The sequence below is a fragment of the Stegostoma tigrinum genome, chromosome 14, assembly GCF_030684315.1.
Source record: "Stegostoma tigrinum isolate sSteTig4 chromosome 14, sSteTig4.hap1, whole genome shotgun sequence".
Classification (NCBI taxonomy): Eukaryota; Metazoa; Chordata; class Chondrichthyes; order Orectolobiformes; family Stegostomatidae; genus Stegostoma; species Stegostoma tigrinum.
Genome location: NC_081367.1, coordinates 50120238 through 50135260, shown reverse-complemented (window position 1 = coordinate 50135260; position 15023 = coordinate 50120238). Strand labels below are relative to the sequence as shown.

Here is a 15023-nt window from a genome sequence, read left to right as displayed (position 1 = left end):
GCGCAGAAAGAGGCTATTTGACTCATCGAGCCTGCACGGACCCTCTGAAGACCATTGCACCCAGACCCAGCCCCAGTCCCCCCCACATTTACCATGGCCTGTTTACTTAACCTGCATACTTTTAGACTACGGGAAGAAACCAGAGGAAACACACACAGATGCAGGGAAAATGTGCAAATTCGCACAGGCAGTCACGTGAGGCTAGGATCAAACACAGGTCCTTGCCTCTGTGGGGCAGCAGTACTAAACACTAAGCCACTTTGGGAACAATATGAATACATTTGGCATGGTTAAAACAAGATTCTTGAAATTGGTTTTAGGGATGAGAAGCCTCCCCTACATGGATAAATTGCAAAAGTTGGGATGGTCAAACAGGAGGCTGGAAGAACACAGGAAGCCAGGTAGAATGTGCAGGAAAGGAGAAGTCAATGTTTCAGGTATGACCCTTCTTCAGGAGTGGTTTTGGGGTTGGGGGGGCCTGCAGATAAAGGGGAGGTGGGGAGGATAACAGAGTGATGGTGATAGGTGATCACCAGTAGTAGATATGACCTGGTTGGTCAATGGGAGGGATGAATCTCATTGGTAGCTGGAAGGGACAGTCAGTGGGTGGAATGAATGTGGGGAGTCAGGGTTGGAAAGGGAGCTGGGGGATGGGTGGGAGTTTTTTTAAAACTAGAGAACATAATGTTGAGCCCTCCAGGCCGTGAGGTGCTCGGGTGGAAGATAAGGTGTTTGTTCCTCAAATTTGCTTTCAGAATCACTGTGATGCTGGAGGAGGCTGAGGACGGACATGTCAGAGGGGAAGTTGAGGCGAAGAGTTGAAATGGGCAGTGACCGGGAGGTTAGGCTGATCGTTATGAGCCAGGCAAAGATGCTCAGTGAAATGGTCACCTGGTCCACCTTTAGTCTTACCGATGTAGAGAAGACCGCAAGAGGAGCAGCAGATGCTATAGACTAGGTTGGAGCAGATCTAGGTGAAGCTCTGCCTCATCTGAAAGGACTATTTAGGGCCCTGAATGAAGGTGAAGGAGGTGGTATTTGGGCAGGTGTTGCATCTTTTACGGCTACAGGGGAAGGTACTGAGGGAGTGGGTGGGTTGGAGTGGTTGGTGGGGAGTGTGGTGCAAACTAAGGAGGGGTGAAGGGAATGGTCCTTGCGGAAGGCAGAGAGGGTTGGGGAGTGGAAGATGTTCTGGGTCGCAGGGTCTAACTGGAGTTGGCGGATGTGTTTGTGGATTATACATTGAATGCGGAGTCTCTTGTAAAAGTTAGAAGTTATTTTCCTTCAGGACGAGAATTTTGAAAGGCAATTTCACAGAGCCATTCAAATCATGAGTGGATTTGTAGAAACTTCCCCCTAGAGAAATGATCAAAACCAGTAAGCCCAGGCTTTTAGGTAATTTGCAAACGAAACAATTGAGACATGCAGCCTACTTTATTATGCAGTAAGTAGTTAGGATCTGAAATGCATTGACTGAGAGATCTTGCAGGCAAGTTACATTTCGAACAGGAAATTTGATCATTGTCTGAAAAGGACACTTTGGGGTGCTATGGGAGAAAGGATCCTTCAGAGGGCAAGGACAAAGTCATCAGGCTGAAGGGCCCCCTTCCAAGTTGTAAGTATTTCATGATTCTCCAGAGGTGACTCTGAATGAAAATCAAGTGTGTGATTGACAAATAAGGACAGCAATAAACACATTGAAGGAGTTATCAAAAACAGGTCAGCTGTGTAATTCAACACCCAAAATTATAGACTGGTAAATATTTATTGCAGATTAATTGAAAACAGTAAATTAAGTTGGATTGTATTAACAGTCCGAGACTTGAAAAGCAACTAGGAATTAATTAATTTCAGTGCAATAGAAGCTAAGCAAACTATATACATTATGAAAAAAATGCAAGGATACATAGCCAGAATATTAAAGTACTAGAATTAGAAATTGATCTAATTATTTGATGAAAGCAATTTTGTCTATAATCACGATCAATTACTAGTAACACAATTGAAAAAGAAATTTGCCACAAGCATGCTTTTAAAGTTACAGCATTTTGAGTATACTACCGTACTTGGCAATGGTTCTGCAACAAACTGCAAACTTGCAAGTGTGCACTGCTCCCCTCTGTACTGACGTGGACACTCGCAGAAAGGTTTGCAGCCGTCATCAGGGTTGGGTACACAGGTTCCTCCATTTTTGCAGAATGATGGTGAACATTGGGAAGAGTCACATGGTCTTGTCAATGGAATGCAGGTGGTACCATTCCCTAAGTTAGGGCGATTCAATTACACAAATTGTTATGCACCAAAGCATATTAATGGTTTCTTTTCATTAATCCTCCTAACATTTATCATTGTGCAAATTGTCAATGAATTACACAAAGATAGCAGGCGATTGAAATGCATTTATGTTCATTTTATAGTATGAAGCATATTACATGATATAGCAATGCTGTTCTACACTTAAAAAAAGCTTGGAAATGAATGTTATGGGTATCTCACTGCATGAAGATATGAAGAATGTACTCTGTGGGGTGAAAGTCCCAAAATCTTTACTTCTTTGCATAACATTATTGGGAGTTATGAGGTAGGATTTCCAAAGAGTTTTACCAATTACTTGCTTTCACTTTGGAGAAGAAGGGATAGTTAGCATTTTAGGATAATATGTTATTTAGATTTGAATGTTGATGTTGATGTAGTTTCCATTGTGTTAATGATCCTGGTTTTAGAAAAAAAGGGAGTTGCTAATGTCAAACTAACCTTGATGAGTTACTTTAGGTTAGATTTGGCTGTGTTTTTTTATTGAAAGGACTTACCTCCTGTGATCTTCTTCATTGTTGTCTAGATGCCAGTATCATTGCTGTGCCAGAATACTTTGACCAGGGCAGCAGTTAGCTCTGCTGCACCAGTATTCAGCGCTACCAGCAAATTTTTTTCTGTTCCTGCGCATTCACAATTATTTGGCTCATGGAGTGATTAGCATTACTTGAACACTGGTATCAATTATACTGGCATCTTTGGGAGGACACTTTTGGCTGAAGACATTTGCAAACACTCTCGTCTCACTTCTTACACTTATAGTGTTGGTTGCAAAGTGGATGAAGATTAAAAAAAGAGCAAATGCTGTAGAAACTCAGCAGCTCTTTCCATCACTCATCATTTCTCCATAGATTCTGCAAAAGTGTCGCTAGCACTTTTTTGTTTGTTTCAGATTGTCACCATCCACAGTATTTTGCTTTTATCTGGATGGAGATGAAGCTGTTTAAGGAGTTATGTCCTCCTGTTAATTGCTTATTCATCCACCATCATTCTGATTGACAATAGAAATCACATAAAGAACTATTCCTTTCTTAACACAAAGCCAGTTCTGTCGTCTGTGTACCAAAAACCATTGAGCAGCAGGTTTCAAATGGAAGAACAGTGCAGTAATTACATTTTGTGAGTTTAAGTGTATATACCTAGTTGTAGCCCTATTGTAGCAACACAATAATCTGCATTTTTAGACACGATATACATAAAACCTAGAACACACTATTCAGTAAGATGGAACTATGAACAATCATGGCCACCATATGCTTAATTATTTAGCTGAGCCGTACAGGCATTTTTATAGCTACAGGTAGTTCTGTTATAACACGTGTTTCATTTCAGAATTGGCTGTAATGTGATTAATGAACAGTGGATGCTGTTTGGATAACGCCAACTTTCTGCTGTACAGGTGTAGCGATTTCCGTATAACATGACTTTTCTATAGCACGATTTTTTTATAGTAGAAGGTCACACAAGAATGAAACTATCACGCTATTGGAGAACTACCTGTATACATAACTTTTGTGATTTATTTACCTGAAAATCCTGGTTTGCAAGTACAGTAATAACTTTGGCCATCAAATGTACATTGTGAATTTGGCGAGCATGAGACACACCCATTGATAACTGTTGGGAAAAGTGGAACACTTTGAAACTAACCCATAGCTGTTTGTCCATCAGAATTATCAAGAATTAAAAGGTAAAGACTAAACTTGGCATTGAAACAATTCAGTTTTTCATAAACCCCATTCTCAATCATGGCTACAGTCTTGTTCCCTTTGTTGGTCTGACCAATGTAGAAAGCTATATAAACCTCAGGGTAATTGTGTGCACCAGGATGTTTGTCACTGTTGCTGCGCTTATCTATTATAATGAGAGCAAAACCTACTCCTTGATTCAGAGAACTGATTTCTGAAGAAGGGTCCTCAACCTGAAACGTCAACTCCCCTGCTCCTCTAATACTGCTTGGCCTGCTGTGCTTCTCCAGCTGCATACTGAATTATCTCTACTATTTGATCGGGCATGACCTGTTACAAACCTGTTCTTTTGAGCAAGTGAGCAGGACAACCACCAGAGGTCAGATCAGTCTTGTTTAGTCTGTGACAGATTCCTGATCAGGATGTGTATTGTAAGCCAGAAGAACCAAGAAAAGTAGATTTTTAAAGCTTTTCCAGTTGCCTGTTGTCAGTGAGAGAAAGCAGGGCTGCCTCTCCAGAGCCGAGAAGGAAGCCAACAGCTTCCCTCGCTGCTCGTCACATTTGTGGCCCTGCACCAATGTTTGAAGCTGGGGACTGATCCTGCAGTGGTCCCAAATGTAGTCTCCTGCAAGTGGAATCGTGTATCCTCCTCTCTTGAGGGCTGGAGGTGGAAGCATTTATGGAAATAAAATTTGACTGTTTAAATCAGATAAATCTGAACATTCCATATTTCCATTATTTGTTGTCATGTGTACTTGTTACATGTATTTGTCTGGACTCACCAGGTTTCCTGCCTGTTTCATGTACCTCATACTTGCTCCAGCTTTCAAATCAGAATCAGTAAAGCTGGAATAATCAATCTGTCCATTCATTTTTGGTAATTTGGAACGAGTGTTCACTTTTGGATGTCCTACCATCAGAATGGTGAATCAAAGCAATTTTAGGAAAGAGTAATTAAAGAAGGATGTGAAAGGATTGTGACTTTTGGGGTGCTACTTACAAAAACATAATGATGAAACATTCACTTCACCTGACGAAGAAGTAGCACTCCAAAAGCTTGTGATTTCAAATAAACCAGTTGGACTATAACGTGGTGTCGTGTGATGTCTGACTCCGTCCACCCTAGTCCAGCACTGGTAGCTCCATATCATTGGCTTGCGATGACTGGCATATGGACCATCCAGATTAGATACCTTGAGCTTTAGAGCAGTTATTTCATTCTGGATTGATTTGGTTTGATTTGCTTTGATAGATTTGATTCAGCTATATCTAGAGAGTACATTTTCAGCTCTTACTAAGTAAATGTTTACCAGATCAATCACATGACAAGGTCAGTGGCTGGGAAGTTCACAGTGAATAAAATATTTTCTGATTCCCCAAAGCCTTTCCACTCCCTACAAGGTGCACGTCAGGAGTGTAATGAAATATTCTTCACTTTTCTGAATGAGCGGAGGTCCTGCAACACTCAAAAAAGTTGGCACCATCCAGGACAAAGCAACTTGCTTGATTAGAGCCCCACCTTAAAATTTTCACTCCCTCTACCACAGATGCACAGGACAGCAGTTTGTACCATCTACAAGATACCTTGCAGCAATTTTATTACTTATTCTTTCATAAAATGTGAATGTCTTCTGAGAGACCTATCCCCAAATTGCCATTAATGGCCATTTAAGAAATCAGATAAGAGTTAACCACATTGCAAAGTGTGAGGCTGGATGAACACAGCAGGCCAAGCAGCATCTCAGGAGCACAAAAGCTGATGTTTCGGGCCTAGACCCTTCATCAGAGAGGGGGATGGGGTGAGGGTTCTGGAATAAATAGGGAGAGAGGGGGAGGTGGACTGAAGATGGAGAGAAAACAAGATAGGTGGAGAGGAGAGTATAGGTGGTGAGGTAGGGAGGGAATAGGTCAGTCCAGGGAAGACGGACAGGTCAAGGAGGTGGGATGAGGTTAGTAGGTAGGAAATGGAGGTGCGGCTTGAGGTGGGAGGAAGGGATGGGTGACAGGAAGAACGGGTTAGGGAGGCAGAGACAGGCTGGGCTGGTTTTGGGATGCAGTGGGGGGAGGGGAAGAACCCCAGCCTCCAACCCCACCACACCCAGCACCTTCCCCTGCAACTGCAGGAAGTGCTACACTTGCCCCCACACCACCTCCCTCACCCCCATCCCAGGCCCCAAGATGACCTTCCATATCAAGCAGATGTTCACCTGCACATCTGCCAATGTGGTATATTGTATCCACTGTACCCGGTGTGGCTTCCTGTACATTGGAGAAACCAAGTGGAGGCTTGGGGACCGCTTTGCAGAACACCTCCGCTTGGTTCGCAACAAACAACTGCACCTCCCAGTCGCAAACCATTTCAACTCCCCCTCCCATTCCTCAGACGACATGTCCATCATGGGCCTCCTGCAGTGCCACAATGATGCCACCCGAAGGTTGTAGGAACAGCAACTCATATTCCGCTTGGGAATCCTGCAGCCCAATGGTATCAATGTGGACTTCACAAGCTTCAAAATCTCCTCCTCCCCCATTGCATCCCAAAACCAGCCCAGTTCGTCCCCTCCCCCCACTGCATCACAAAACCAGCCCAGCTCGTCCCCTCCCCGCCACTGCATCCCAAAACCAGCCCAGCCTGTCTCTGCTTCCCTAACCTGTTCTTCCTCTCACCCATCCCTTCCTCCCACCTCAAGCCACACCTCCATTTCCTACCTACCACCTCATCCCACCCCCTTGACCTGTCCATCTTCCCTGGACTGACCTATTCCCTCCCTACCTCCTCACCTATACTCTCCTCTCCACCTATCTTGTTTTCTCTCCATCTTCGGTCCGCCTCCCCCTCTCTCCCTATTTATTCCAGTCCCTCTCCCCAGCCCCCTCTCTGATGAAGGGTCTAGACCCGAAACGTCAGCTTTTGTGCTCCTGAGATGCTGCTTGGCCTGCTGTGTTCATCCAGCCCCACACTTTGTTATCTTGGATTCTCCAGCATCTGCAGTTCCCATTATCATTTAACCACATTGCGGTGGGTCTGGAGTCACATATAAGGCAGCCCAGATAACGATGGCAGATCTTGTTCCTTAAAGGACAGGACTGAATCAGAAGGACTTATAATAATTAGTGGTAGTTTTATAATCACCATTATTAAGATTTTTCAAGTCCAGATTTTTCAATTGAATTTAAATTCTACCAGCTGCCATGGTGGGATTTGAACCGATGGCCAATAAATTCTGGCCTAGCTGGTGACACTCATATCTCACAAAAAAATCTCCACCCTATAACTCTGCTCTGTCTTCCTTTTTACCTACCTGCTTGTTCTATTTTATTCTCATTCTATTTCCCTGCTTTGGCTTATTCTTGTCCCTGACATCACCTAGGAACCAATTATTTTCCAATCGTTATATTTCCAACTGGAAAAGATATTTAGTTTTGACTAAAACAAACCTCTGTGGAGATGAATTAGTGCCTGTGTATGCATGTCTTTATGAAAATATCTTTGCCCTAACTTGTAACTCTTGATTAGTATACTAACATTTCCTGGGGGTTTACACCTCAAATTATCAAAGTACCAACATTTTTGGACATGTACATAAAGCTAACTACTATTGTATAGAAAAATGCACAATGCAGATGGTGCAACTCTTTTCACTCAAAAAATGTTGCATTGAGTTTCAATTATCTGATAGTTCTATATGTATTTTTCCTAAATATATGCATGGGTAAGATTATGGAGTTGCTCAAACCATTGAATGTAAACGTTTAAGTGATGCTTGTTTTTTCTCACCATCTTCCTTGCTGCTTTCAGGAGGGAGAAATTGCAACCACTGAATGGAAAATGGTGGCTCATTTAACTCTGTGTATATTCAAAGTTGTTCTCTCAGATCTGCATTTCACCAGTTTATGAAACTCTCAATTCATCTGTTACATCTTCTTAACATTTGGTGAGTAACTGACTAAGCTCACAATATGATATAGTCACAGGGCACCAGTTATTAACTGTGACAAGATCATTTCTTCCAAGGACTAATATTTAGGATGTGTATATTTCTCACCTGAGCAATTGGATCCTTCATATCCTAGTGAACAATTACAGATGTAAGAACCCTCAGTATTGGTACAAATCGAATTGCGACTTGAACAAGCATTGTAGTCAAGACATTCATTTATATCTGGAAGATTAAAATAGGACATCAGTTGTCACTAAGGGTTTAGTCTTATGGTTATGATCATTTGGTCTGTGTTAAATTGTTGATGAAAATATGACGGATTATTGAAATCTTCCATTAAAATGAGAAAAATTGAAAACTGAGATTGTGTGGAAAAGATTCAGAAATTGAAAATTAAAATATACATTCGTTGATGTATTGTTTCAGGGGATAGGATTGGAAAAACACAAACTTTGAGATAAAACGTAAGGATTTGAGTAAATTTGAAGAGTGCCCTCAGCTTCTAGGATTTGGAATGGTTCAGCTCAGGATGAAAATAAAACATTACCTCTTTGGAATAGGCTTATACATGGGTATGTTCAAACTACTTTAGAAATATAAAATGAGGTGAAATTTGTGCAACGTGACATTAATTTGAGAATCTTATCAAATAAAAGTAAAGAATATCTAAAATAGGAACTGATACACTACTTGTACACTGCTACATTGGTATACTAAGGACTGCAGGACTGAGGTGAGTTGAGTCACTTTTTTGGGATATTGAAGGAAGTTCTTTAATATGTTTATGACTTTTGGGATACCTGTCCTGGGATAATGACATAGTCACAGGATGCACATAATCCTCCAGTATTGAAATACTTTCCATTACAAGTGCATCACATCAGTCTCCATATGAAATAATCTAGAAGGTATAACTTTTGTGGTTTAACATCACAACAGAATATTACACCTGGAATGTTGTATGCTGGATAGAGTAATATGTTGATTCAGTTTGACATTACGGAAGCCTAGTACCTCACTCAACCGGTTTCTCGTGTAAAATAAAACACTAGGATGTGTGGGGGGTGGAGGGTGAGGATGGTTTTCGGTAAGCAAAATGAGAAGAAGACTCAACCTGTACGTAGGTTTGTAGATGCTTACTATGTATTCACCAAAATTCAATTAACAGCATTCTTAGAATCATCAGCATAATGTCTCAAACTAGATTATTTACAAAGGTCACAAAAAAGGAAATGGATAAAGAAAAGGCAGAGACATTGATAGAGTAAAATCTGAAACAAAAGAAAATTAGATCCACAGAATAGGAGGGTGACAGGAGGAGTGGAAGGTAAACTGAATGACAATAAACTAAATTAAAACAAGTGAGTGTTCTGCAACAGAGACAATTTTAATATCATTTTAATTCTAATTAGATTAACTGGTGATGATGTTTTAAAGTAACAAAGATACTGTACCGATGCAGAATTTGTGTGGGTCCCCTTCATATCCAGACTTGCACACACATGTGTAGTTTCCTATTGTATTTTGACAGTCAGCATTTTTTGGACATGCAGAAGTACTACTGCACTCATCAATGTCTGAAAGAGAAGATTAGAAAATTCGCTCTGATGTCCATTTCAGTTTTAATATAGTTGAAATTCTTTCCAGATTGTCAAGGATAAATAATAGCCCATGGGCTAAAAAAAGTGCTGTGTAATGGATACATTTACTTCAAAGAATAGTCCTTTATGAAATTTGTCCTCAAGCTTTTTGCAAGGTTTATAGCTTTTTTCCCTCTGATAGCCATCATCTTTACTACTTCTTTAATCACATTGTGTATTTGATATCCTCATTTTGGCTAGACCATTGGTTATCCCTTATAATTAGACAATGTTGTGGCTTCTACCATGAACACAAAAGCAAAATCTTGTCTCTGTCTCTGCTTGAGTGCAGGCCATGTTTATTGTTGCTAACTGTTCTTTTTTACGTGAATGCTGAAGCTTTTACAATATATTTAAAGTCTCAAGTTAGATATAGAAGGAGAAAAAGAAATCTAATTCTTCGCCATTCTTTAAATTTAAAGTGTCCACATTTACTACACTTTTTGGTAATAACCTAAGCATCATTTTTAATCAAATACTGTATTTTCTCATCTCTCTAACATTACATCTGTTAATCTAGTTTTCCAGTTTGTCCAATCACCTACATAATTTGTTTCTATGTGTTTGTTTATTTTAAAACCTTAGTCTCAGACTTAGCTAAATCACTCTTTTACACTTAATGTAGAATTGTACCATATTATAATCATTCTTTCCCAGAGCTCATTTACTAAAAAGTCATTTGCTAATCATGTCCTTGCACAAAAATAGGCCAAAATTAACGTTTTTAAAAATCCACTTGTCTTAAACCATCTTAAATGCATTCTGTGAAATTGACATCTACAGCAAACCTGCCATCCGTCTAAATTCAGACAGACATTGCTGATAATCCGACAATAAATATTGGCACCTTACCAGTACACAAGGAGCTGTTGAGTGTGCTTACTGCGTAACCCTCATTGCAGCTGCAGTTGTATCCTCCAAACACATTTGTGCAAATCTGTTCACAGGAAGATACATTTTCCAGGCACTCATCTAAGTCTAGAATATCAAACAAATATAGATAAATTAATTAAGATACTTTGATAATACCAACTTAAAATTCATCATCTGTGATGGTACTTCTGATCTGCTTCAATTGGATTATATATTACAATCTATTTCATTGAAAGTCCTACAATGCCACGTAATGAGGTTAATGTTGTTTTTCTAGTAATGTTTCCTAAAATTAATACAATTTGGTCAATTGTTTTATGTTCGCAAGAAAAACTTCTGAAATAATTTTCCTGTTCTTTTCAGAAGAGGTTCCTATTTTGACAATTAAAATGTAAACAGAAAATGTTGGTCTACATGTCTCGCAGCATTAGGTTTCTTCATTCATAGGGTGTGCGCGCCACTGACTAGGCTAGCATTTATTGCCCAAACCCTCATTGCCCTTGAGAAGGTGGATATGAGCTGCCTGCTTGAACCACTGCAGCTCATCTGGCGTAGGTACACTCAATGTTATTAAGGACTGAGTTTCAGGATTTAGACTCAGTGACACTGAAGGAACGGCAATATATTTCTAAGTCAGGACTGTGGATGAGATAGTAAAAACTGTTGATGCTGGAGTCTGATATGATTGACCGTAGAGCTGGATGAACACAGCAGGCCAGGCAGCACGAGAGGAGCAGGAAAGTTGATGTTTCAGGTTGGGACCCTTCTTCAGAAATGGGAGAGGGGAATGGGGCTCTGAAATAAATAGGGAGAGAGGGTGGGGGATGGTAGATTGTAGGTAGATAGTGGAGCTGATAGGTGGGAGAGAAGATGGGACAGGTCAAGGAGGCCGGGGATGAGAGGGAACGCTGGTCTTGGGATGAGGTCAAGTGATGGGGAGATTTTGAAGCTAGTAAAGTCCACATTGAGACCATTAGTTTGTAGGCTTCCAAGGTGGAATATGACGTGTTGTTCCTCCAGTTTCCGGGTGGCATCATTGTGACACTGGAGGTGGCCCAGGATGGACATGTCTTCCAGGGTGTGGGAGGAGGAGTTGAAGTGGTTTGCGACTGGGAGACGTTGTTGTTTGTCATGAACCAAGTGTAGGTACTCTACAAAGTGATGTCTGAGACTCTGCTTGGTCTCCCCGATATAGAGGAGGCCACATTGGGAACAGCGGATACAATAGACCACTTTAGCGGATGTGCAGGTGGACATCTGTTTGATGTGGAAGGTCTGTGGAGGGCATGGACGGGAATTCGCAAGTTGATTTGTTCCATGTATCTGCTGCCTTTGCCCTTTTGGATGGAAATATAGGCCTTTTAATGATATCCATGCTTACCAGTTGCACCATCATCTCTCCTACCTTCTACACTATCAAAGACCTTATTTGTTCTTTTCTTTCTCTGTACACCCCTTTGCACTTCTTGTCTATGCTTGATTAAACCCTTTAGCTTTACCTTTAGCTTATTTTTCACTTTTGACCTGTAATATTAATTCTGTTTCTTTCTTCACAGATGTGACCAGAAAAGCTGGGGATTTCTATTTTGATGGTGAACTACAGCAAATATAAGTTAAGATGTTCCTTACCAAAACATTTAATCCCATCTCCTTTTAAATTATCTGGACAGGGATCACAGGTGTAACCCTCCAATGGTGCAGGTTGGTCTTTGCAAGTGTCATTCAAGAAACATTGGTTATCTTGACAAGCATCAAAATCCTCAGTGCAGTAATCACCCGTGTAGGCAGGGTTACAGTGACATCCTGCAACCTAAATATTGTGTAGACAGGAATTAGATTTCTATGACTCACTTGGACAAAAATTCTACCTGCCTCTTGTGCACCTCGCCAACACAACATATTGTTACATCAGAACATTAAACCTGTCAAAAAGATCTCTCTTTTTTTGACTATCTTGCAGCATTTCATGTTAAACATTCAACAGCATGATCTACATTAATTGGACTTCTCAAATCTTAAGTAGGGTTTGAACCCCCAATATATTTGATTAAATTGAAGTCTTATTTTCCAACTAAAAATATATTCAGAAATATTACTTAAACTTCAGGTTGTTGAGAATACGTACAGCCCTGCTCAATATAGCAATACAATCATAAAGGTTTTGTGTTGATAAAGTTTTTGAACATGCTAAAATTTGTTATACCTTAAAGACAGTATTGTTTATTGCTGTGCTTAAAATTGATCTGGAATAATCACAAGTTGAATTGATACTGCAGTTGCACAACACAAGCGTCAATCCTAACACAGAAACAGCTTTAGAATCACTTGCTTGTATTATGGCAAACACTGGGATGGAGCTAGTTGGATTCCAAGAAAAGTTTCCATTTTCTGTAAGGATTAAAAAAATGCATTATTTTTAGAAATGCTGTGCATTTATATTCAGATCTATTCATTTGAGTGGTATGCATAACAGCAAACAATTTCAACAATGACATATCAACTTTCAAAGAATGGTGGCATTGATGTACTTTTGAAAGAAATATAGTTCTTTTGTGATTTAACTGAAGGTTAGTCATGCATAAGTCATACAGTGTACATTTATAACTAAGTGAAGCTATTAAGTAAAACTGAAAGAACTGCAGATGCTGGAAATTAGAAACAAAAACAGAAATTGCTGGAATAGCTCAACAGGTCATGAGCATCTGTGGAGAGGAATTAGAGTTAACTGAGAATGAGTTGGTTATCATTTAGTACTGATTTCTTTCCACAGGTGCTGCCAAACCTACCAAACGTTTCCAGAAATATCTGTTTGTGTTGCTGTTAAATTAATTATTTTATGATTAAGATTCATAGCTAAATGTATAAAAAGGAATTTGGAAAAAATGCATGAGAACAATAAGCATAAAAGGCACTTTTTCCATAACTAAAATACGCTTTTGATTAAAATAGAATAATAATTAACAATTAGGTGGTACTTCTTAGACATGGACTTTATCTTGTGCACAGCAATCAAACAAGACGCACATCTTACTACTTGGCTGCTATAGCCTTCAATATTGCTCGTTTCAAAGCAATGGTCTGAACTCTGTACTCGAAGTATCCATGACTCTGCTTAAATGTATGTCATGGATAATTTCAAATTCTAATCATACAAGAATTTAGTTGTCTACTTTATACTTTAATTGGCAATTATCTTAAATTGGGGTGTTTTGTTACAGTCTGCTTATTGAGCCTGTGAGCTATTCCTCAGTTCAGTCTGAAAGGCAAGATAATAAATTGTGTTTTGACCACAGCTCTATTTAAATCCAAATGCTCCAGTAGTTCACTGGAATATGACATATTCAAAATTAAAACAAAATAGCTCATACAAATTCAAAATATTATTTTTTGGTTCAGATCGGATGTTAAAATAGTAATTAGCTAGAGCTGTAAACGATATGGGAAAACCGATGGTTAGTCCAGCTTTACCTGTAATTGTGATATCTGGAGAGTCAGTCTCCACTGAAAGTGTCACCTCATCATCATTGCTATCAGTTGCAGTAAAAAGAACAAACACTGGCTCGTTGAGGCGAGTTTGAATGGTTGAACTTCCAGAGATGTTAGGTGGGAAATTATCTGTAAATATTGCATCAATATTGTTGGAAGCCTTCAGACTGAATTTATTTTTAGTTTGCAACAAATTTAAACTACAGCACGCAGCGTAAACATGATATATTCTTGTTTAGATATGAGAAATTCAAAGACTTTTAATTATGGCATTTTAATGTAATTTTTGAGTTAGAAACAACATAGGTAAAGTTCATACAGTAAAAGTTGAGATCAATACTTTAAAGCCATATTTCATGCATTTCATTAGCAATTGACATTAAAAAGGTTCTTAATATAGAACCAACATCTTCCATTCTAATTCTTCCAGTTCCCTTTGCATTTCATCATTTCTCATCCCACATTGGGCAAATTGCAAAACAACCTTTGGAAATACCATGGTCAGCTGGGAAATTCCACTCATAGAAGTGCCAGATAGAGAAAAGATGTAATTTTAAATATCAGGTAATGGTGAGGAGCTGCCCCTCCATCCGGGTCTCTATTACATGTATTGCTGGTAGACTTATTAATGCATTTAGCAGCCAAAATATGGAAGAGAAGCAGGCTGTGAATGGACAAGCAACAAGCAACAGGGAAAGTCAGTGAAAGCCGAGACATAGTCACATAGAGCTAGAAATCGTTGAAGTCGAAATCCAGAGCTTTTTGCTGGATCTAGGAGTTCTGTGGGCCAGGATGGGATGTCTGCAGGTATGGGTGTATTTGAGGAATGGTGAGGGGTGTGCTGCCAAAGGGTTCCAGGCAGAGAACAAAGTTGTACAATGGCTGTATGTGGAAGAAAAGGTTTGCAAGAGGGTTGCATGGAGTGAAATAGGCAGCACAATGTGTTGTTGTGGGTAGGGGTGGGCAATGGAGCTACGGGGGGTACAAGAGGGAGGATACAATGGAAAGAGAAGAGTTTGAAACCTGTCAACAAAGTAATACCTGGTTAACTGGGATCGATGATGACTTTAAACCTCTGAGGA

General features: G+C 39.8%; 1 protein-coding gene across 6 annotated transcripts in view; it reads right to left on the bottom strand.

The window, feature by feature from the left end:
* LOC125457487 (mucin-4-like) overlaps positions 1–15023 on the bottom strand; it is a 165982-nt gene that overhangs the window by 22603 nt on the left and 128356 nt on the right. For all 6 annotated transcript variants that reach the window (XM_059651135.1, XM_059651134.1, XM_059651137.1 and 3 more), the window contains 8 exons: positions 13924–14070; positions 12659–12843; positions 12085–12265; positions 10435–10560; positions 9397–9519; positions 8048–8164; positions 3841–3930; positions 2067–2261 (listed from right to left, as the gene is read on the bottom strand). In XM_059651135.1, coding sequence (XP_059507118.1) covers positions 2067–2261; positions 3841–3930; positions 8048–8164; positions 9397–9519; positions 10435–10560; positions 12085–12265; positions 12659–12843; positions 13924–14070 — 1164 coding nt within the window. The remainder of the gene's footprint in view (positions 1–2066; positions 2262–3840; positions 3931–8047; positions 8165–9396; positions 9520–10434; positions 10561–12084; positions 12266–12658; positions 12844–13923; positions 14071–15023) is intronic.